Raw genomic sequence first — 21,734 nt, 5'->3', positions numbered from 1 at the left:
TAAAGATGACAATAATTAATGTGGTGGCAGTTAACTCAATGATCTCATTATTCTAAAGATAACACTAGTGTGCCCAGCTTCAGCGCTTGCAAACTCTTGCTAATTGCAGCACTCACATCAGTTTTGTGCATCACAGTACAGGTAGTGTTGTTTTGTGTGTGTGTGTGTGTGTGTGTGTGTGTGTGTGTGTGTGTGTGTTTATTTTACAAACAAATTTAAAAGAGTGCAAGAGAATAATAGTGATTGAGGCACAATGTTTTTGTAAAAAATGAAAGTACTTTCAGCTGTTGGTGTCTCTAAATTGCTGGAGGGGTGATCATGCAGTTAGACTCTTGATCTCGACACCTTGTATCCTCTCCCTCACCTCCTCTCTGAGATAGGGCTTTGATAAACAGTGTGATAAATGTTAATTGCTGTGGTTACATATTTTTCAAAAGCTAATAAAGGCTGTTACCTTGAGTAACAGGTAGGGTTTTAGTGCCCGAGGGACTTGCTGAGTTGTAAAAGCTTATCTTTGCAGGTGTAAAAGTTTTGTAAATGGGTCATTAAAGTGTTGGCCAACTTCACACATAAAACACAAAAAGGGAGAGGGGGAGGGAGATTACTTAAGATCAGCATGTTTCTGAAGTGTCGAGATGAAGGCTGTAAATCTTTGCTAATATTCCACTGAGCCTTTCAGGAGGCAGCCTTTGATGTGGGTGAGGTAATGTGACCAGCAGTGTTTGCAATGTTAATCTGACGTGGAGAGATGACTGGTGGCTGTGCACTATCGCTCGACAAAAGGAAAGGCATCAAATCACGGCACTTGTGGGTCCTGTAAAAAAGGAAATACATTTTGAGAGCAAACAACACATGTGCAAAAATGTACACATAAATGTACACACGTGGAAGATCACTGACACGTCTTTGCAACCTCTTATCCATCAATGTCATAGAGTTAATTTAAACTGACACACACTATAATTTGATCTAACATATAGTGCACAAAGAATAATTTGACTGAACCGCATCTCCTCTGTATGCAGGGCTTTTCCTTCAGCCTTACTAAAGTATTCCTGGTTTGTGTGTGTGCGTGGAGAATCTCTGCATGACCTGTGTCATGAACTAGAGTTAACACGGTAAGCCCTCTGGCATGTGCTGCCTCCTCAAACCCCTCCAGTCTTGGTGTTGCTGACCATGCACACTTTAATCATAGAGCAGCTTCCTTCAACCTGCCTGGTGATGGATCCCAAGTCCGTGGCTATAATTTCCTTCCTGGGGTGCAGGGAGAGAAGTGGGTGTGCCGTGACTGAGGGGTGTCAGGCATGGGGCCGCAAAGTCTGGAGAGAAGGTGTCCGTCTTTGATGTTCCCTCTGAGACGTCAAATTACACGTTAGCCCTCTTTAAGTTGAAGGACTTACTCATCCGATTATTTATCCGGTTTGTTGTCCACTCAACTCAAGTGTTGCTCTTTCTCTAGAGATGGTGAAAAATCCAGATAAACAAAGCAGATGAGATCAAGAATAAAAAGCTAAGTAGTCATTTGGGACCCACATGTTGTTTTAAAGTCAGGGGTTTTAACTTCTAGATGACAATGTTCCAATCTCATTAAGCCCCTAAATTATGATTAATTATTTTTTGTATAGATAACTTATAACTGCTATTCTATGTAATATTTGTTCTGAAAAATAAAACGTGTGCTCTAAAGGTCCTGTAAGGTCCTTTAGATCACAAACATCAAGCAGATAGCTTATGTTTTGTTAATGGTGCATGTGAAGGACTCAACATCAAACGATTTACAGTGTGTGACCTCTGGAAAGGCATTGACTTTCTTATCAAAGCCATAAAATTGCACTGTAAAACCCAGCAGATATGACTTCCTCTTGGCGCTGCAGGTTGCTCATGAGATCAGCTTCATGCTTTCATTTGGTTTGCTGTAAAGTTCTGACATTTTAGAAAACTCAAACATCTGTTCTACTGGAGAAAATTCAAGAAACTACCTCAATGCATCATGTGATAATAAGCGTGATAGTCTATTTGTAAAAAAAAAAAAAAAAGATTTATCTTGTTTGGCTGCAGAGAAATGCAGAGACATTAATTTGCCATGGCTTTCCGTCTGTAGGTGTTGTATGAAAATTGGCCTCGTCTCCCCTCCCTCCATAAATGGGACCGTCTCGCGTCAGCTTTGCTATGCTATAATGATTATCTGAGATCTTTATTTCATGTGTGAAAACTGATCCCCTTTGAAGCCTCACTCAGAGGCAGTGCAGTGCTTCACTACCTCACATCAACACTCTCTATCTTGGCTCCATCTCGGGGCGTCATGTTTTACTGCTACGTGGGGCTTTGAATGAGGCTGTTTAATGCTGCTGGAAGGTGAGGAGCACTCCAGCGTAAAGAACTGCAAAAAACTGGACCCAGGTTTAAACCACTGTCTGATGATGACTGGTGGTCCGTTTAGTTTGTTTTTTTTGGTATTGTTTTTTCCTCCTGCAGCACCGCCGCACAAAATACACATTGCAGGATAGGCACTGCTCCAGATTCCAAGAGTTGTGCTCGGTCCTTTTGAAAGTGCCTCCGGTGTATCTCAGTTTACTCTTTGGGATGGTGGAGAGGGATGGGTATTTCCTCTCTTGAGGTCCTCTGCGAGTAACATTACACCTATAAGCTAATTTGCAGCTCTAAAACTAATATGAGTTTTTTGTTGTTTTACTTCTCGGTTTTCAACATTGGGGCTGTGTGTGCACTAGAGATTTAGAAAATTCCCATGCTCACCAGCTGTTTTCACCATTAGTAATTCATAAACTTTAGCTAATGGCTGTTAGCCAGACTAGGCAGAATCTGTCAAAATCATTTTATTTGCCAAGTGCATTAACTTTACAGGATAAAGTACAAAGACATGATGACAAGTTAAGTGTAAATTTGCACACCTGGTACAAAGACAGCAAGGTATCACATGGTTTGTACTGTCCCTTTGTATTTTATGCTATTACCCGTAGTCTAATACACTTATCAATCTAAGCGTACACACAGATATTGGTCATGGTGTAGCTATAATGAATGTGTCACAAGTGGGAATAATCATGTCTCACTTTCTGTAATGCTCTGTTTCACCCCTCTCCAGTGCTGGGTGGCTTTTATGTGAGTGTCAGCGACCTCATCCGTCTCCTGTTTGAAAGGCCCAGGGGAAGCAGATTCGTACTTGGAGAAGCACTGCCGCTATTCCCACATTCTCCCTTGTCTCTGTCACTCTGCCTGTCTTGGCTAAATGGCCTTTCATGTGTGTTGCTTCCCCACTTCATGTCAGCACCGCAGCTCCAAACGTTGCACTCCTGAAGGTGTTTTTCTTGCGATGGGTGGGAGACAGAGCAGGAGGCACCCAGACGCAGTCCTAATGAGATTTTTCCTGGGTTTTGATGGAGTGCCAGTAGCGCTGCCATTGCTCTAGAGGCCTGCCTCCACTGAGCCCTGGCGTGCGATCAGGGGGAGCTGTCGTTGGCCGCATAAATTGTCAGCCTGTGTGGCGGGTCGTGGAGGCAGACAGCGTAGAGACCAAGAGGCCTTGTGGGACTTTCCCACAATCACATACAAGTACATATTACTTGCACTTTAATGTACCCTTTTGCTCTCAAACACACTCACAGCAGGAAAAAAAATTGGCCCAGTGGGTCCATGTCTGTAGTGCCAGAGCAAGGATGATGCTGAAGGCAACTTTCTGAATTAACTCACCAAGTCTGTTCTGTGCCAGCATGCGCTCACTGTCTTCCACTTACTCTCTCATGCTTGCTCTGCTCTCATCAACATACAATATGGACCCCAAAATACAATTCATTTGCAAAAGCTTTTAAAACTTCATTTTATTCAGGGTAGGTTAGCTGATCAGTGCTCTATTCAGCTGCAAGCAACTCCTTATTAGTTCAGGATGTACTCAGTCAATGATGCAATCACTCATTTTCATGCTGATCAATGTTAGCAGCCAAGGGACCAGTTGGGTCATTTAACATTAACACATAATAATAAAGATGAACTGTTGCAATTCAAACTGCCAGCAAGATGGGGCTATTTAAGTCTGTGAGTTTAGTTACCTTTTTGGGGCTGTCATATTCAACTTGCGAGCCAAAGTGAAAATGAACAGTGTTAACAGTGATGTGGCATTTTCATTTAATTTCCTAAAGAATGTGGCCTCAGACTGACTGGGCCTATATGGACATAAAGCCAAGGCTTCTGCTTTTCCATCCACACTGTATGTTGGTGAGTTTCAGTACTGGAGTAACATTGGTTTTAGTCGCTTTATCATTTCATGCCCAATCACTGTATCTTTGACAATTAACTTGCAAGTTGTGCATTCCCTGAACTTGGCATGAAATGCATGCATCATTTTTTCTCACATTTCAATACTTTTTACATTATTTTTACATTTGAAGTTTTATTTTTACATATAATACAGTACTCTTCTACTGTGTTAAACTGCACGCAACTAACAAGCGTCTATCTCAATCAACTTGGTGCTTTTTTTTGCCTTATTTTCAATCTTATGCTGACTTCCTAAATTAGCACCCTGTCATCAAAACTTTGATCACCAGTGCTTCAGTCTAGCGCTTTTTGAAAGTTTGTGAAAAACATGAATATCAGATGAAAGTGTTCCTAAAGACAGGAGTATTACAGTTTAAATGCTGCCTTTATATTTACTTTTATTTTAACTGGTGTAATATAAGTCAGTTTAACTGAACTGTAAATTATTGTGAGTTTGACATTAGATGGCATTAATTAACCAAAAGCCTGGCGTTGAATTAGCATTACTGGCAATAATGTTTTAGAGCTGAGATTTTCATTTGTAAGGTAAACATACTGAAGGCAGTAGAGTGGTCACCATTCTTAAATAAATATCTTGATATAGTGTTTGTTCAGTAAACATTCTTAAATATGCTAATCTGTCTTTGGTATATCCAAATTCAATTCAATAAACTATACCATTGATGAGGTTTGCCAAATAGTTCCTATGGCCAAACCAAACAGGCCTTCAGGTCGGCGAGCAATGTAGTTGGGATGTTGTAATGGGACAAGCACACTACGTTCTGTGTTATAGCCCTGTAATAAATCACTTTATGTTGAGGGGCTTAAACAAGTGTAAAAACACACAGGGGCCATACAATCCCATGTCCGAAAAGCCCCGAAGAAGCTCTGAAGGACTTGGCCGCTTTTGAAAGCGGAATGGTTTCTGCAGTGGTCTCCACACAACATTTAACATCATGTCTGGAAAATTGTTTTAGCTGGTCCCAGGTGCTTGTTTGTCCTGAAGCCAGCATCTCATCCTACAAATCCTGCAGGGAAGTGACACCATGCTGTAGATTATATAAAACAGTTTGGACCCCAAGCTAAAGAAACAAGTAGCAACAACTGCAACAAAACATACAAACTCTACCACACCCAATGTATAGCAGGGTAATCAGCAGTGCATTTCAATCATGAAGTGTTGATTTTATAGCATCGATACTGGGCGTATAGAAGGTTACCACCTCACAGTTTTATTGTTTAAGCTGTGGTAGAGCCCCTGGGGGTGGCAGGGTAGGGTGGCCTCTCTTTTGGCCTGAAATGCTCTCCCACATTGACCTCTGACCCTTGAATTAGCAAGGGTCTCAAGAGAAACCCATCATTGGCTCATTGCTGCTTCAAAAGACTGATGGCTCTTTTGTAGTTAGTGTTTTACATACATATAGTTATTGTGGTCATTGTGCACACATACCATATGTGCTGGAATTTAATGAGACCCGGTTTTCAGATTCACTAACTGTTTGCAAATGTTGCATCAGTTGAGCCTCGCCTTTACTCATTAGTGGAGAAATCACTTTGGAGGGGGATGACCAGCATTGCAGTTTTAGGCAAATCCACTTTGAGCTCTTTCATTTCAAATCAAACTGAAGGGAGTGAGTTCAAGCTTTTATCCTCTGTGGCTTAATAAACTGGACTGACTTCTTTTTTGTCCAACAGCAGCTTGAGCATTTACTTACTATACTGTTATAGAGTACTGATGTCACTACGGCTGATACTTCTGTTACTACTTCTTCAGTACAGTATGTAACTGTTTAAAGCTTCTGTTCTTTACACAAGCTTTCAGTATTCTGATGCCTGTTTAATAGTCTTCTAGTTTGCATTTTATGCTGCTAGTTTGGTATATTGAAGAATAATATTGAAGGCTTATTCAAGATAAACATTTTGTCTTTTTTAATTTTTTTTTTATGTTTCATGTAAAATAATGCTTTGTCGCATATTTCACCTGCCAGAATAGTTTTGGTAAAACTTTTCTTTTAAGTCTGCCAGTCATATTGCGATATGACTTATTAGTCGTTTTTTTATTCAAATGCCAAATTTTAACCCTTTAACATGCTGCCCATATTTATACAGAATTGGGAGTGGGTGACAGGGTATTTTTAGGGGGAGATAGCAGGTCAACAGTAGATGCCACATATAAATGTTATACACTTCTATGCAGAGCCGCACTGTGTTAATTTTGTTCTAGCCATGAATCTGTAATAAATATGTATTAAATAATTAAAGTAATTAAAGTATATAAAGACTAGGAAAAAGAGGCTTAGTTATTTACTATATCAAACAAGGTGGAAAGGAGATTTAAGAGTCGAGCTGAATGGAAAGACCAGGGTATCGTCTTGATATGACCAGGAATTCTGCTAACCCTTTCCTTATAGGAGCGATAAAAAAGTTGTCTTTCAAATTACTATAGAGGTTGAGGGGATCAATCCCTTTCTCATAGGTCTGAATAATGTGACCAGAAAGGTTTCTTTTGCCGTTAAAGTGTCCCTTTTCTATAGCTGTGGAAAGAAATGTACCATATTGTTTTTGTTTCTATTGTTTTGGACTAATAGGCTTGTGGGAACACAGGAAACTCAGAAGCAAACATTCTTTATTTTTAGAACTCCTACATGTTACTTTTTTGGCACTGGATGATCTTATCAATCACTGCCAAAGCCAGAATATGGAGAGCTATGCTTGAAAGTGGTAGTGTCATCGGGTCAGCGATTCTGGAGGTTCTGTTAAGATGCTCAGTATGTTGTAAGGATGAGTATGTCAGATTCACAGTCAAGTTGATTATCTAGGGAAATGGATGCAGTCCTTGGTTTGGAGTGGTATCACCATAGAAGTTGAGAATAAAGAACAGTTAACAGTTATGAAACAGATTTGGACTTTATACTTGACATCATAAAAACTACCTCAAGGTTTTTTTAATAAAGTTGTGAGGAGAACTGTCAAAAAAAAAAATTGACATGTCACAGAGCGCCGAAAAATAAAATAAGGAATGATGAGAAATATGGCTTTCTGTGCCAGTTTTTTTATTCAAATAAGTGTTTTTCTGCTTCCTTGTTTATCCATTTCTATTTAGTGGCCAGAGACATTTCATGAGAGAGGAGGAAATGTGTGTTTGTGTGTGTGAAGTTTTAAAAAAAGCATGGGATATTTTTTCTTTACACTGACCAGAGCAGATCCCAGAGTAACCGTAGCAGACTAATAATACAGCTCCCATCCATCACCGCAGACAACAACCAATTAGCACATTCCTCTTCCCCCTTTTCTCATGTTCTTGGTTAACCCCTCAATAATTTTGGATCATTCATCAAAAAAAAAAGGAAAAACCTCCAAGACGCTGTATCTGTGTGTGTGTGTGTGTGTGTGTGTGTGTGGCTGTGTGTATGTGTGTGTATGTGTGTGTACCTTTGTGTGTGAGGAATTGAGGGAATGTTGATTGCGGAATGATTTTATTTTTCTGTGAGGCTGCACGGAGGCCAGTGTGAATGCCGCATTCAGATGGACACAGGTCAAACCCATGTCTGTGATCTGCCTGAATGTGTCAACACCATTTTATACAGTCTATGGTCAACACACATCAACCAACCCTCCGTCATGACCATCCTCCTGACCTGGGTTGAACTTGAGTGTGTGTATGGAAAGACAGGACGTCAAAATTAAAGTTATAGTAATTCAATCTAGTAATTACATAATGCTAATCTGTTTAATACCATGGTTTAGTAGTGAATTATGTGGATCTGTACTGCAGACTAGAATCTCTGTCAACTGTGACAACCAGCGATTAACCTGTGACAGCTGTTACAGTATTTCTGAGCAAACTTAAACACAAACCTCAAAACCTTTTATCAACTTAAGTGAGACTAAGAGTATCAGAAACTAAAACATCCCCTAGTCAACAGTAATGTATTTCAACAGCATCTTTTTAGACTTAACTTCTATTGTGTTATCCAGTTTAACCATATCAAACTTTTACAGAAAATCCTTAGAAAAATAATCGTATTTCCATTCAAACTTATTTTTACTTTATTTTTCCCAACCTCCAAGCCTGAAAAGTTAATAGGGTTGACTATTGATTGACATTCTTTACTCGTTGAAAAAAATAAAATATGGTGATGGCCAGCGGCAAACCAATGGGTGATGTCACAGTGGCTACGTCCACTATTTTTATACAGTCTTTGATTATTACACAGTTTTCATAACAAATGTGTCAGGAAAGCCTCTCTCTCAGAGATGTGTAGAAGTAGCCATCTTCCATTTAGCATTAATTAATTTTCCATTGAAATTAGTAAGTCTTAAACTAATTGATCATGGTGATTTAGTGGTCACAGGCATTTATTGGCAAATTGATTGTTAAATTTAACTAGGAAATGTGTAAAATAGATTTTTCCTGGGAAATGGATGCCAACATATAAACATATAGACCATATTTCACTGTGTTCTGTTGCAGCCGTAATATAATCCTGCAATCATCATTGAAACTACTGATTTCCCATTCGTCATGCCAAAGCTGAGCAGACTCCACTTAAACCAGTAAAGGACCAGGGTCATGAAGCCAGCGTGTGTTGACCCATTTATACCAACAACAAACACAGGTTTATCCCGGGTCCCTGCTTTGGGGTATCAGTCTACCAGTCTGACAGCCAGGCACCCAGTTAGTCCTGTGGTTTGCTATATTCTCTTCCTGAGGCCACCCACAGTGCTGCGGCCTGGCCAGCACTAGTCTGAGGAGGGTAGGATCACACTATCTGACCTTCTACCTCTCTGGATTACAGAGAAATCCCCTCTCACGCTGTCACAGCCTTGCCTCTGACACACACACACACACACACACACACACACACACACACACACACACACACACACACACTCACATGTGCACAATAAACACACATGCTTCTACACTCATATCCAAGGATTTTATGAAGTTAGGTCTTGATTATTGAGGTTAATCATCACCTATGATTAGAATATTGTTCTGTCTCAGCAGTCTGTGCAATTTATCTGGTTTTTAAAGACTGACTGTGGTAGGTTGGGTGTAATGGAAACCCTTGAAATTATGCCAAGGGTGGGTCTTCAAATATGTGTGCATGCATTAGGCTGTGTGTGTCCGGATGCGTGTATGTATATGCGTTTGTCAGCCCGTGAGTAATGGTTTTTCGGCCAGATGACTGTAATGCCGCATGATACCTGAGCCAGACTTTTCCATAGTGAAGCCTGTGGATCACATGTCCCTCCAGCCTCTGTGGTATGCACTAACAGACAGAGCTGCCAGGAGAGGGGGCCCGGGTCAAAACAGTCCAGGATAAAAACAAGCCTCTGAACGCATCGCTGCAACGATATCCAGCCACTGAAATAACCCTACTACCAGCCCTCTTTCTCAGAATTCCCTGCAGGGCTGGCGGCGACAATTTAGATACTTCTTTCATAGTCTCAATTCTGACTTCCAGTCTCCTGCTCAGTTTGTTTCAGTCCTGCAATTACCATCCTCTTAAACTTTCCGCTGCTGTTTAAGCTCCGAGTACAGTTGTCAAACTTTGTTCATATATAGATATATAAACGCTGTAATTTCAATTCGGGCATGTCACTATGTTGGAAAGCTGTGCTGTGGATTTGCACCGTTAAATATGTTTGTTTTTATGTGACAAAAATATGTTACTTCTCCTTTATATGGCTTGAAACAGTGATTTATGTGTCTTGTTCTGTCTTTTTCTCTTTCCAGGACTCCATGGATGAAGCATGTGCAGAGAGGATTGGAGATGAACACTACCGTTTAGAAGGTAGGCCCATCAACAAAAAATGTAATTTCACTGATTTTGGTCTCCTTTAATTTGATATGAATGCAAACCTGCAAATACACTGTTCACAGTTGTCCTTTTAGTACTTGTGTAGTTCTTTTTGACAGTTTTTCATCCTCTCCTCTCTGCTCCACACCCATTCTCTAAGCCCCAACAATGTGCTGATGAGGTCCCCTTTAGCTTCTCTCCCGCCTCTCCACCTCCTCCGTCTTTCATCTGACCCTCCCCCCGTAGTGCTCTGCAAAGTGCCTCCATTCCTCCATGTTTTTTCCCCAATGTGATGCGATCCTGGATTAAGAGCTCCAGGAGGAGAAAGTCTCCCCCTCCCATTTAAAGACAGGAGTGGACGTGAGGCGGAGGCAAAAATAAAGAGTTGAACAAGACCAGCCTAGAATTTGGAAACAAGGCAATTTATTTATTTTATTTTAGGTCTGCTTCACTGCATAATAGACAAAGTAGAGACTCAAGAGATGATGCGGCTGATAAATGGAAGCTGAAATGATTTTTAGTCATTGGGCTGAACCCAAGTCTTGGCCGAGGTTGTCTTCCCTTCAAGACAGATGTTGCTAATTAAATCTGCTCTGTTCATTCTATGATTAAAAGACGACAGCCCAAATAATTTGCTTCAATAAAGGCATTCCATAGATTATGTGTGAATATTTCCATGATACAGACTTAGTTAAGTTTGAAAAGGCAAACTCATTAAACACATTAAGTTTGAAAAGGCAAACTCATTCACTGACAGCATGGAGAGGCAACTGTGTCGTGTTTATGGGTGGAGAATTGTCACAATACCAGAACTCTAGAATGGGACAGTTTTTCTACCTTACATTTCACTGTAAATAAAGCTGAGTATAGGTAAAATTTATCAATAGGACTTAATTTCATCCCAGCAGATGACACGTATCAAAGTATTCAGTTCTCTTGATTTAAGGAAACACTTAAATGATGAAAGTGTTTTAGGATACTTAACATCAGTACTGCAACGTTTTGTTAGAAGGGAAAAGTTTGCTGAAGACACTCTTCATCAGCACCTTGTTTCAGATTACATTACACTTCCTGGCACAGTCTAGTACTGTCGGATGATTAAGTGCCTTGCTCATGAGAATTTTTTTTTGGTGAAAGTAGCATTTCCAAAACCACCACTGGCCATGCCATCCTGGCCAACCCAAAATCTCCCTTAGTTCGCAACTCTGAGCTGTCGTAGTGCATGAGGGGGGACAGGCCCAGTTATGTGTAATACAGTAGGCTAGCTAAGCTGGGTGTGATTGCTCGCAGTGTGTGGCAGCTTTCCTGACCTGCCTTAGTTTCTGCCTGTGTGAATGAGTGTATGCACGCACGTGTGTGTAGCATGGCTCCTGGAACAGCCTTGGCTTGGAGGGTGCCCGCCTCGGCTGCCCTCATCTTGCCCCTTCAGATCTGATGTGCAGCCAATCCCCTGGCTCAGCTCCTCTCATAAAGAGTCGGCTTATGTCTGTGGTGGGGGGGGGGCCAGAGGGGGAAGGAGGGTGATAGCAGATTACTGTTACTCCTCCCGGCATTTCATTAGCTCTGAGATAAGCATCTCCCCACCATATTGAGCTGCTACGGAACAGATTTGCCCTCGCATACAATGTTCCCTTTGAGCACCTCAGATGATCAAACAGCGGGACCCCAAATGTTGCTCCTCTCCAAAAAGTTGGTAAAAGCTCCCTGGGATGATGCCTTTCATTTCTGGCATTTTCCCCTACCCAGGGATGAGACAGGTCTGCTTTGATCTGCTTTGGATCAGGAGGAAAGAAATTGGGCTGTTGTGTCTGCTCCGTTGGCGAGCAAACAAACAGTGTTTCAGATTTGACTTGGCTTAATTAATTAGTGATTCTGTTTTACAGCGGGTCTGATCTTCTTCCAGAAGGTTTGAGAATGGAACTTCAAAGTGTGGCAGAGGAGAGAGGAGCAGGGGAGGGTGCACAGAGAGGGGTGTGGTCTGTGTGTGTTTATGGGTGTGTTTGCGGTCTGAAGGACTGTGATTGGACAGAGGGAAGGGGGGCTGATGCTCATGCAAAGCCAAATGAGCAGAGGTGAAACATACAGGGGCTGTGGCTGGGGGGAGGCTCTAACAACCATCTACAAAATTACACAAAAGCAAATAAGAGGATGAAGCAAGGAGGTGTCTGGATAACTGTAACTCATAGAGACACGCAAAGGAGCCGACGTGTACAACTCCTAAATCTCAGTTACATGTCGTGTGAATCTGTGGTCTCATGTGTCAAACAAATGCTGGATTTCAAAGCAGAGAAGGATATCCTGTAGCATAAGGTCCGGGCTAACATCCAACAGTGAGACTGAAACATCAAACCAGACAGGGACAGTTGTTATTTTTGTCCTCCAGGGTGGACAACCTTATGGTATAGTGCAATCCAAAAATACACCACCAATAACTATGGCCACAGACATTAACATGACATTAAATTAACACCCGTATGACACAAATTTGACAAAACAATTAGAATGGATTCTCTGTAACAAAGTACTGTGTTTCCTCTAGGATTTTTCCAGTAGTTTGAGGAAAGGGCTTGTTGTAGCTGGGTTGGGAATGGGCTTATCCCAGAACGCCATGAGTCCTTGATAGATCAGCAAGCTTTCTGTTGCTGCTGTTAGACCCAGCTGCTGCTTGCCACCAGCCTTTTGTGACTCCTCTGCGCTGGGGTTGGCACTGGCTGAATTTGAGCCACTAAGTGAAGGTCTGTCTCCGTGGCTCTCCTCTTGCCAAAGTAGTTTCCTAGTGAAGGGGTATGATAGCTTATGCTTGATAGACAATTCTTGTCTTATCTGTGATCTGAAAAACAAAAACAGCAAAAAAAATGAATTGCCTAATATTGACAGATTGATACTGTCTAAATCCCAGCTGTTTATCTTTAAAGTGAAGAGAGAGCAGCTGAGTGTTTGTTTAAGTTCAGTGGAGCAGACAGCTCTGCAGAGTCGCGTAATTACGACTTCAAGACATTTAATTAAATTCTGAAGTAGCGGCAGCAATATAACAAATGCATATAATGGAAACAATGAGGGTTGTGAAAAACCCTACATTCATGCATATACATATTTTGAGTATTACGTCCTTCACCTCTCACCAGAACATTTGCAGTTTGAATTGCGTCTGGGCATATCTGTGTTTGAATTGTATGATTGATTTCTATGGTATAGGAAACGTTGTCAGCCTCTACACAGGTGGGTCTGACTGTCAGTATAAATGCACATGACAGATTAGTACTCCCTCTCGATCACTGCCTTCACTGCATGTCTGTCTGATGGTAATTTGCAGTCGATGTCATTCTATGAAGTGATGAGCTCCCAGGGGTCTCCCGTAGGCCTTTTGATATTCACACGCTGTTTACGATCCACCATTTATATCCAAATGCCACATAATATTCTATCATGTGTTAGACATGTTGTGTCATTCAGTTTCATGTTTGAACCTATTGGGTTTCATATATATATATATTGAAGCTGAGGGCTTTAAACTGTTGCTATATGTTTGACTGATGGAAAAGATTTTGCCGTTGGAGAATTAGTTCTGTCACAGTTTCAACATTTTTATTTTTGTATTGAACTGACATTTTAGATTCCAGCTCCAGTCGCTATCTTACTGTTTTGATTAAGTAGTACCTGGGCTCTCTACTAGTGCTGGTAAAAATGCTGCTTAAAATGTCTAAAAAGAATCAATTTGCCCATTTATTTCCAAAGAGAACTTGATTTTGAGTGTTTAAATCTTCTGTCACCTTTGAGTATTTATCACAAACACTGTAAATACGCCCTACAAGCTCAAAATTTTGAATTTTAAAACTTGTGAAATGTTACTGATGCTAAACACAACAGAGCAAGTGCTGCCTTGGAAAATATTATGTAACACACACACACACACACACACACACATATATATATATATATATATCCACACACACAATTTCAGAATACAGGCAATTAAACAAAAAGTGGAGTTTAGCTGTGTAGGTTTATTTTCATCCAGGAGCACTTGAATCTGTGACACATCTTAATTGCAGCTGCCAAACTCGGAAGTAGGAGCTTACAAGGAACACTTGAAGGCGACGACATATCCTCAGGTTATGACTGCACCCAACGTTTCCATCCTCAGGCTCTCTCTTTTATCTTTGTGTCTCTGTGTGTGTGTGTGTGTGTGTGTGTGTGTGTGTGTGTGTGTGTGTGTGTGTGTCACTGCAGTGGCTTTACCCCCAGAGAAGACAGACAGCTGCTGTGTGGAGGAGAAGATGCAGGAGAGGGACAGCCAATCTCCCGCAGGGCCACAGAAACAGCTCCAGTTTGAAGTGAGTGTCAACACCGAACAGGACGTTTATTACCTCCCCCCTGGATGAAACTAGGGCAGTGGCAGAACACACACAGAGACGCACACAGAGACACACACACACACACACACACACACACACACACACACTCTACGTCCTCTACTGTTTCTTATAATTGAACGCTGTGCTGTTTCAGGAGTTGGAGTGTGCTGTGTCTGTGGAGGAGGATAACCGGCAGGAGTGGACCTTCACCCTCTACGACTTTGACAACAATGGCAAAGTCACCAGAGAGGTAATAATTTAATTTACTAGTGGAAGTAAATAAATATATTAAACCGTCAAAACATTCTTTATACATTCATCTGTCAGTTTCACTGTGGGCGGGGCTCAGACAGCCCCTCCAAACACACACACACATGCATAATTTAAAGTTCATTGGATTTTGAAGTGTTAAGTGTTGAACTTGCATTATTATACTATTTCATCATCACTATATCAGTGTCTTAAGATGACAGTACTATTGTTTATCGCAATTATTTATGGGACAAAATAGCATCCAACAAAATGTAGTTTTCATGGCCTAATCACCACCTACTAAACATTCTCCCTTTGGATAAGGAAATGATTTAGTCACTTTTCTGTAAAAGTTTGCCCTTTTCTGGTATCACCACACCCCAAAAAAGAGTGAAGACTGAAGTTTCAAGCCTCTAACCTGATCTCACTCCTAAGAACCGATCCAGCGACATCTGTGCGTTTCGGCTCCTGCGAGGTACCTTCTGGCTTGCGTCTGCCTGGTACAGATCTGAAAGAACATCCAGAAAGGCCCGTGTTTTTTGAGAACAACTTGAAACGGCGCAAAGAGACTGGAGCTGTCCTCTGTGCGGTTGGCTGTGCAGTTTTGTTGGCATTGCCTGTGGCTCCATGGCTCATGAGACGGCAGGCGGCGGCTTGGAGGGGAAGGGAAAAGCTTTCTTCACAAACTCTCTCTCTTTTTTTTATCCCTTCACACAAATAAAAAAGAAAGAAGGAAACCAAAAATGACACAGGAAGCTTTTATTTTATTTCATTTTAGTTTTTTTCTTACTCTGTGTCTATGTCTGAAACCAGTATGTGGAACCGGTCCCTGAAGAATTCATAGTAGTCCTTTTTCTTCTTATGACTCAAAGTACTATATTGAGTGAAAATCATGCTGTTGGAGTCTTTTTGTGGCATAGGCTTAATTCTCAGCAGTTCTGTCAAAGGAGCTCTTATGGCAGAGCTGTGTTACCTTCCAAAGAAAAACACTAATGAGATTTTGGATATTCTACTGCATGAATCACTTCCACACCAAGCAACATTTTTAAGGGACAATTAGTTTGATTTGCTAGTGCGGATGCTAACAACTAAAAAGAAGTCATTATCTCGGTATAGTGCAAAAATACACAGAATCAGTGCAAATTATAGCTTCTAAACTGCCACAAGATATTATTTTTTATGCAAATGAGAAAGCCCAAATATGGCCAATTCTGTAGTGACCATGGTATCGCTTTTTGCAAGTGAACGTGTGCTTAGATGTATTTATTTGTATGGAAGTGTAGACAGGTGTTGCTTCCTTTCCAGGTGTAATTTTAGTCTTTTTTAGAGAAATAGAGGAGTTACCAAGAGAAAATGTAGCACTCACACAGCTGTAACACGACTCATATCAGGCCTGACATCTCAGTCAGCCTCTTCTGCTACCTCCGAGACGTTTCTTTTCATGAATTTATAACTTGTCTTTACACCACGTCTGATCGCTTCAACGTGGAAAGCTGAAGTAAAACAACTGACATCAGTGAGTTTCTCTGTTCACTGTTGTATGACTTGTTTCTTTAAATTTCTAGCAAGCATGATGCTTATGATGCAGTTTTAATGCACAAAGCTGCAGAATATTCAATTCAAAGAATATAGTGATGAGAATAGCCTTCTATGTTTCTCTTGTAAAATATGCACCAATGTCACCAAGATTTTTTCATACTTTGTGATCAAAGGATTTCTCTCTCTGCTTTTTGATACACAGTTTCAATTCCAGAGATTAAACTCACCTCTGCCTCTTCTGTTCTGCAGGATATCACTAGCCTGCTCCACACCATCTACGAGGTCGTGGACGCCTCCGTCAACCATTCTCCCAGCAGCAGCAAGACATTGCGGGTCAAGCTGTCGGTAGCTCCCGACTCCAGCCAGCGGTGGAGGAGTTGTACGCAGGGTGCGGCAGGTAAAGCTCACATTAACGCAGTGGGCGGGGGAAGAGGAGAAGAGAGGGCGTTTCGGGGTCCCCCTTGTGTTGCCTGCTGTCAGCTCACCCAGAGATGTGTTTGTTGTCATGCAGAAAGGCGGCTGCTTCAGGCCTGTCAGAGCTTTGTTCCTCGCAGTCTCGGCGTCGCTCCATCTCTCCCACTCAATGGGGTTCATTTTTAATGATGGGGGGGAGTGACAGAGCTAAGAGAGGGCCCCCTCCCTCAGCGCCTTCAAATACTCTGAAAGAAACCTTAAGAGATGTGCCGAGTCCTTTTGATAACCACAGCCATTTTTCTTTTCTCCAAAGTTCCCTTTTTCCCCCTCTTCTCCCCGTCTCTACCTCCCCCCTTCTCAGAGCTGCGGGGAAAATATAGCTACGTTCAACTTAACTTTTCTCACTGACGACTTGGTAAACAAGTAGTCAGGGAAAAGTATCTCAAAAAGTATATATTCCTGTGTGTTTGCGTCCTATTGTTTCGGCTATAAATATCCGTCAAGAGATTCAAACAGAGCAAGCTTTGAAAATATCGCTGGTTGCCTTCATGCTAATTTGAAACTGCATCAGATCTCGGGTCCTTAATAAACAATTTCTGAAGTCTGCGTGTGTTTTTTTTCTTTCATTCCATGCCTTATAAGAGGCTGGGAGTTGAAAATAGAATAAATGAAGCATTGTTGTTTTTCCTTTTCTATAGATCTTCAAAGTAAAACCCCAAAACAAAGGTTGCTTTCTTCTGAGGCTTGTGTGACTGTTGTCATGTGTGCGTGCGCGTGGGTGTGTGTGGCTTCTCTGTGTAGTTCTCTTTGATAATAGCCTCCTGTCTTTCACACATACACAGACATGTCCCACCCCAGAGAGAAAAATGACAAGTGCATAGAAGACCCCAAGAGTGCAGACAAGAAGACTCGAGCCCTCCTAAGGTAAAACCACCTCCCTGTAACACTTCAGTCTTAATTGTTGAAGCTTGTGGCGTCTACAAGAAGAATATGAAGGTTATTATTATCATATTTTTTTATTATGTCACTGATTATAACATTCACTTTTTGAAAGGGAAAACTTTCTCATTCAAAGTGGCTTGGGGCAGTAGTTGTTTGAGGAAGGATTCACACTTGGGAGCTGCAGTAGTCCTCTACTCTTTAATTAGTTTTGCCCAAAATTACCTCCACTCTACTGAAGAGGAGGTAACAGCGGCAGGGAGAGTCAGCCCTCTTACTCTTCAAATACTCCCAATTGAGGTTTAAACCTGTGATTTTCCAGTCACAATCTCACTTCTCTAACAATTACTGTGCTACTGCCTGATCATAAGGAACACTTGTTTTACTTTCTCCAAACACTACCATACTGAACCTCTCTGGCCCCAACTGCTACCTAATGAGAGGTGCCGCTTGTGTCCACAGGCGCCACCACAGTGACCACCACACCCAGCCGGGCTGCCAGCGCCACTGTGTGGATGAGAACCTGGAACGCAGGAACCACTACTTGGACCTGGCAGGCATCGAAAACTACACATCCCGCTTCGGAGCCGGTGAGTGGACCAGGGCCAGGGGTTTAGAGGGGGAGAGGGGAGGGAGAAACGCAGACCGTGGCGCTTTGAAGCTGCATCCAGGGGCCCTCATTACTGCGGCACCTGCTTGGAGCCATTAGGTGGAACTACCAGCCCACTGCGCTACTCGCCAGTACAAACATCTGGGGCTCAGGCAAGCACAATACATCAAGTGTTCAAGGCTAAAGTCCGTCAACAGAACGGGCTGTTGTGAAGTGAAATATTAGGTCTAATAAGCAGCAGCCTTGATCTGATGGTCAGTGATGACATGTGATTATTTTAATGTTGGTCCTGTTGGGAAAGTGCTAACAGAGATCTGCTCTCTGTCACATTGACTCAGTCACTGAGGAAGAAAGAACCTGAAGTAAAGCTGCCACAATCTTGTGGAGCTTTTTACTAGATTTTTATTAGTGAGCTGTTTGCACAATAATTTACACACAATGGATCATTTTCCCCCCTTGTTTACCCAGGGATTTGAGTGCCCATCTATAGGGATATCACAAGAACTGTTACTTTGGTACCTAGCATTGGCCCAAATTCTGAATTGTAACTTTTGCATCCCCAGTTCTGCAACTGGGGATGCTCAGTGTTACTCCATGGCACAGCGCACTGAGCTCCCTGCGCCCATCAAGCTCTGTGCGCTGCTGCATTGTGAAAATCCGATTCTGCATGCATGTTTGTTCAGTCTAACGCACTGTTGAAACAGAGCAGCTAATATTGGTAGAGAGAGTAACAAGTTGGCAAACTGCCGAGTGGTCTCTGCATCTTTCGTTCTGCACTGCAGCAAGTCGAAAAAACGAAGAAAACAAGAAGAGGATATAAAGTGATTTATTGTTTTATTTTAGTTTTTTAAACGTCAAATCAAATTTGTGTAAAATTGGTTTCTGGTATTGTGACGTCCCAAACCATGTAGCACATTTTGATCATGTGGCAGGAATGTTTTTATTTCTTTGCAACCTTGTCCTTGATTCTGCTTTCTCAGTTAAATAAAAGTGCTGTTACTGTCTCCTCACAGCCCCCACCACAGAGCCGACAAAGGCAGAGCCTCAGACCCGCTCATCCAACCAGACTCGTTCTCGCTCCCATGAACCAGAAAATGGCCACTCCCATTCCCACCACCGGCGCTTGCAGACTGTTGTGGACACTGTTGCTCTGGACAGCCTCCACCCCACCCGTACGCGAGGCCAGGACTCAGGGAAACATGCCCTCCGTTCTCCTAAGACTCACAGCCGCACACCTCCTGCGCAGATAAGCAGCAGGGTGATGAGAAGCCGAGGTGCGCCTCCTCCACAGGCGCTCCCCAGCCAGACGCCTCCTCACCAATCCACAGCCCCTTACCGCAAACACAAGCAGCGGTCTAAGGAAAGCCAGGGCTACAGGGCCTTAGGCGCTTTGGCTCCGGGACCAGTGGTGGAGAAGGAGCAGGTGAGGGACCTGCCCAGTGTGCTGCTGTATGAGGGGGGGCTGGCACAAGTGGTGCAACGGCATGAGCATCACCACCACCATGAACACCATCACCACTACCACCACTTCTACCAGTCCTGAATTTCCACCTTGCCTGGGACAGCTCAGCACTCCTGCAGGCCCACAAAACCCAACCAGGCCAGAAGACGCCGACTGCAGTGAGCTTCCTCTTGAACCGCGAGGCTACCCTACATTGTGCAGTACTGCGGTGCCTTTGTAGTAGACACAGGACATGGGTAGGAGAGGAGGATCATAGAGGAGGGGTGTCCCAGTGTTGACAGGTTATCAATCAGTGTTATAAATGGGTTGGTCAGACGTACAAAAGCTTGGGTAAGCAGCAGGACAGTGATTTAGGGCCTGAGTAGGGCCAGGACTGAGGATCACGGCTGGGGCTAAAGAGGAGGCACAGAGGGACATTTTCATAAACGACCCTGAAGTTCCTCTTGCCCCCCTCCGACCCTGTAATCCTCTACCTGATGTACTCTAAGGCTCCAAACCAGCACCACAACCCTTCCAGACCACTAAGCCAAAAGGTTTTTAAGGAAAAGGAGGGACAAGAGGAAGAAAGACTGTGATGTAAAGATGAAAATATATGAAGGAATATAGGTGATAGGAGAGCAGGCAGTGTGTGTGTGTGTGTGTGTGTGTGTGTGTGTGTGTGTAAGTAAAGCAGCGTGTGAATGTGTGGGCGTAGCAAGAGCGTGTGTGTATGTGAGTGTCACGACACTGGTGTCTGTTGAAAACCACTTGAAGTGCACTCATGGGTGCGTGAGTATTTAAAGCAGGCTGTCAGGCAGGTTTTTGAAGATGAAAATGAAGATTCAGATTCAAGCATGCAATACCCCGTCAGCAAAAATAGGAAGGAAAATGTTGAAATGTCATAAAGTGTAAAAAGAAAAGAAAAAAGAACAGAGAGCCCAATCCGCTGCTACCTCTAATTTTATCCTAATTGTTGTTGTCATGGTGACTTTGACTAAGCATTCAGAGGTTATTTTCAAATTACTTCAACACTTTTTTGAAACAAGAGAAATTGTGTGATAATCTGCAGTACTGAAGTGTCATGAAATTCCTCACTTTTATTAACTAACATTGACTGTACATAAGGTATATATTGTTATCAATTTTATAAGCTTTATTGATAATGTGATATCTTTGTATTCACTATCTGAGGCTTTTATGTTTGTTTTCCTTCACAACCGCATTTTGTAAGACCACTAGGAGCCTCATTTCGACTAAAAAAATGTACAAAAGTCACTTATTTCTGTCTTAGTTCTGTTGTCATTCTCCCTGTTTCAATTTTCTCACCATGGGATTAGATTAGAATAGAATAACTGAAATCCCAACTCTCAACAGTGCTGCTCAGAAGCTCAACCTCACACCACAGGAGGCTTTTAAAGAACTCATTGTCTGTCCTACACGCTGATATCATGGAAAACATATATAATACATGGCTGCAGTGTGGGAATGCATAAAGTGTTTAGTCTTGCACAGCCAGACTATATCTTTACAGCACTGTGTCAGCACTGGCGAATGGTCTGGCTGCACCCATTATCATGCTGTGATAATGTAAAAATGCTCCTTTTGTTTGTATTCAATAACAATCAACTTGTGCGGTGCTAAGCCCAGATGCTGCTACATTGCTCCTGCAAAATATATAGTGATGTAGCAGAAGTGTGAGGAGAATGCCCTCTGAAGTAGGCATTAGTTTAGTTTAGTTAATGGAAATTCTCATGGCCACTGTGCTTTTCATGAAGACAGTAATGTGCTGGTATGTGGATTGTGCAACTTGGAAAAACTTGGGGCGGTCATTTTAGCTATCTCAGTATGCTTCATCAAACAGCATCTGTCCTTTAACCCTAGTCAGACAGTGTAACAAAAGCCCTTTTTATATTTGAATGTCCAAATTGTCAGCAGTTCAATCACATGATCTCAGTCCCATGATACACTTAAAAGCAAAACTGGAGATGGTGTGATCTTGACATCAGTGCAACAGAACTCTCTTTTTGGTCTTTTGGCATATTTGCATAATTTCAAACCGCAGTTACATCTAGGGAGTTCAAGGTTGTAGTCATCCATCAGTT

General features: G+C 42.2%; 1 protein-coding gene across 1 annotated transcript in view; it reads left to right on the top strand.

Annotated features, from left to right (window-relative positions):
* Positions 1–20,907, top strand: part of nkd1 (NKD inhibitor of WNT signaling pathway 1) — a 33,198-nt gene extending 12,291 nt beyond the window's left edge. The window contains exons 4-10 of the mRNA XM_059357731.1: positions 10,019–10,076; positions 14,313–14,416; positions 14,592–14,687; positions 16,478–16,625; positions 17,485–17,566; positions 18,044–18,171; positions 19,205–20,907. Of these exons, the coding sequence (XP_059213714.1) occupies positions 10,019–10,076; positions 14,313–14,416; positions 14,592–14,687; positions 16,478–16,625; positions 17,485–17,566; positions 18,044–18,171; positions 19,205–19,734 (1,146 nt within the window). The 3' untranslated portion in view covers positions 19,735–20,907. The remainder of the gene's footprint in view (positions 1–10,018; positions 10,077–14,312; positions 14,417–14,591; positions 14,688–16,477; positions 16,626–17,484; positions 17,567–18,043; positions 18,172–19,204) is intronic.
* Positions 20,908–21,734: the final 827 nt, after the last annotated feature.

The sequence above is a fragment of the Centropristis striata genome, chromosome 2, assembly GCF_030273125.1.
Source record: "Centropristis striata isolate RG_2023a ecotype Rhode Island chromosome 2, C.striata_1.0, whole genome shotgun sequence".
NCBI classification, from domain to species: Eukaryota; Metazoa; Chordata; class Actinopteri; order Perciformes; family Serranidae; genus Centropristis; species Centropristis striata.
This window is presented reverse-complemented; position numbering and strand designations above follow the sequence as displayed.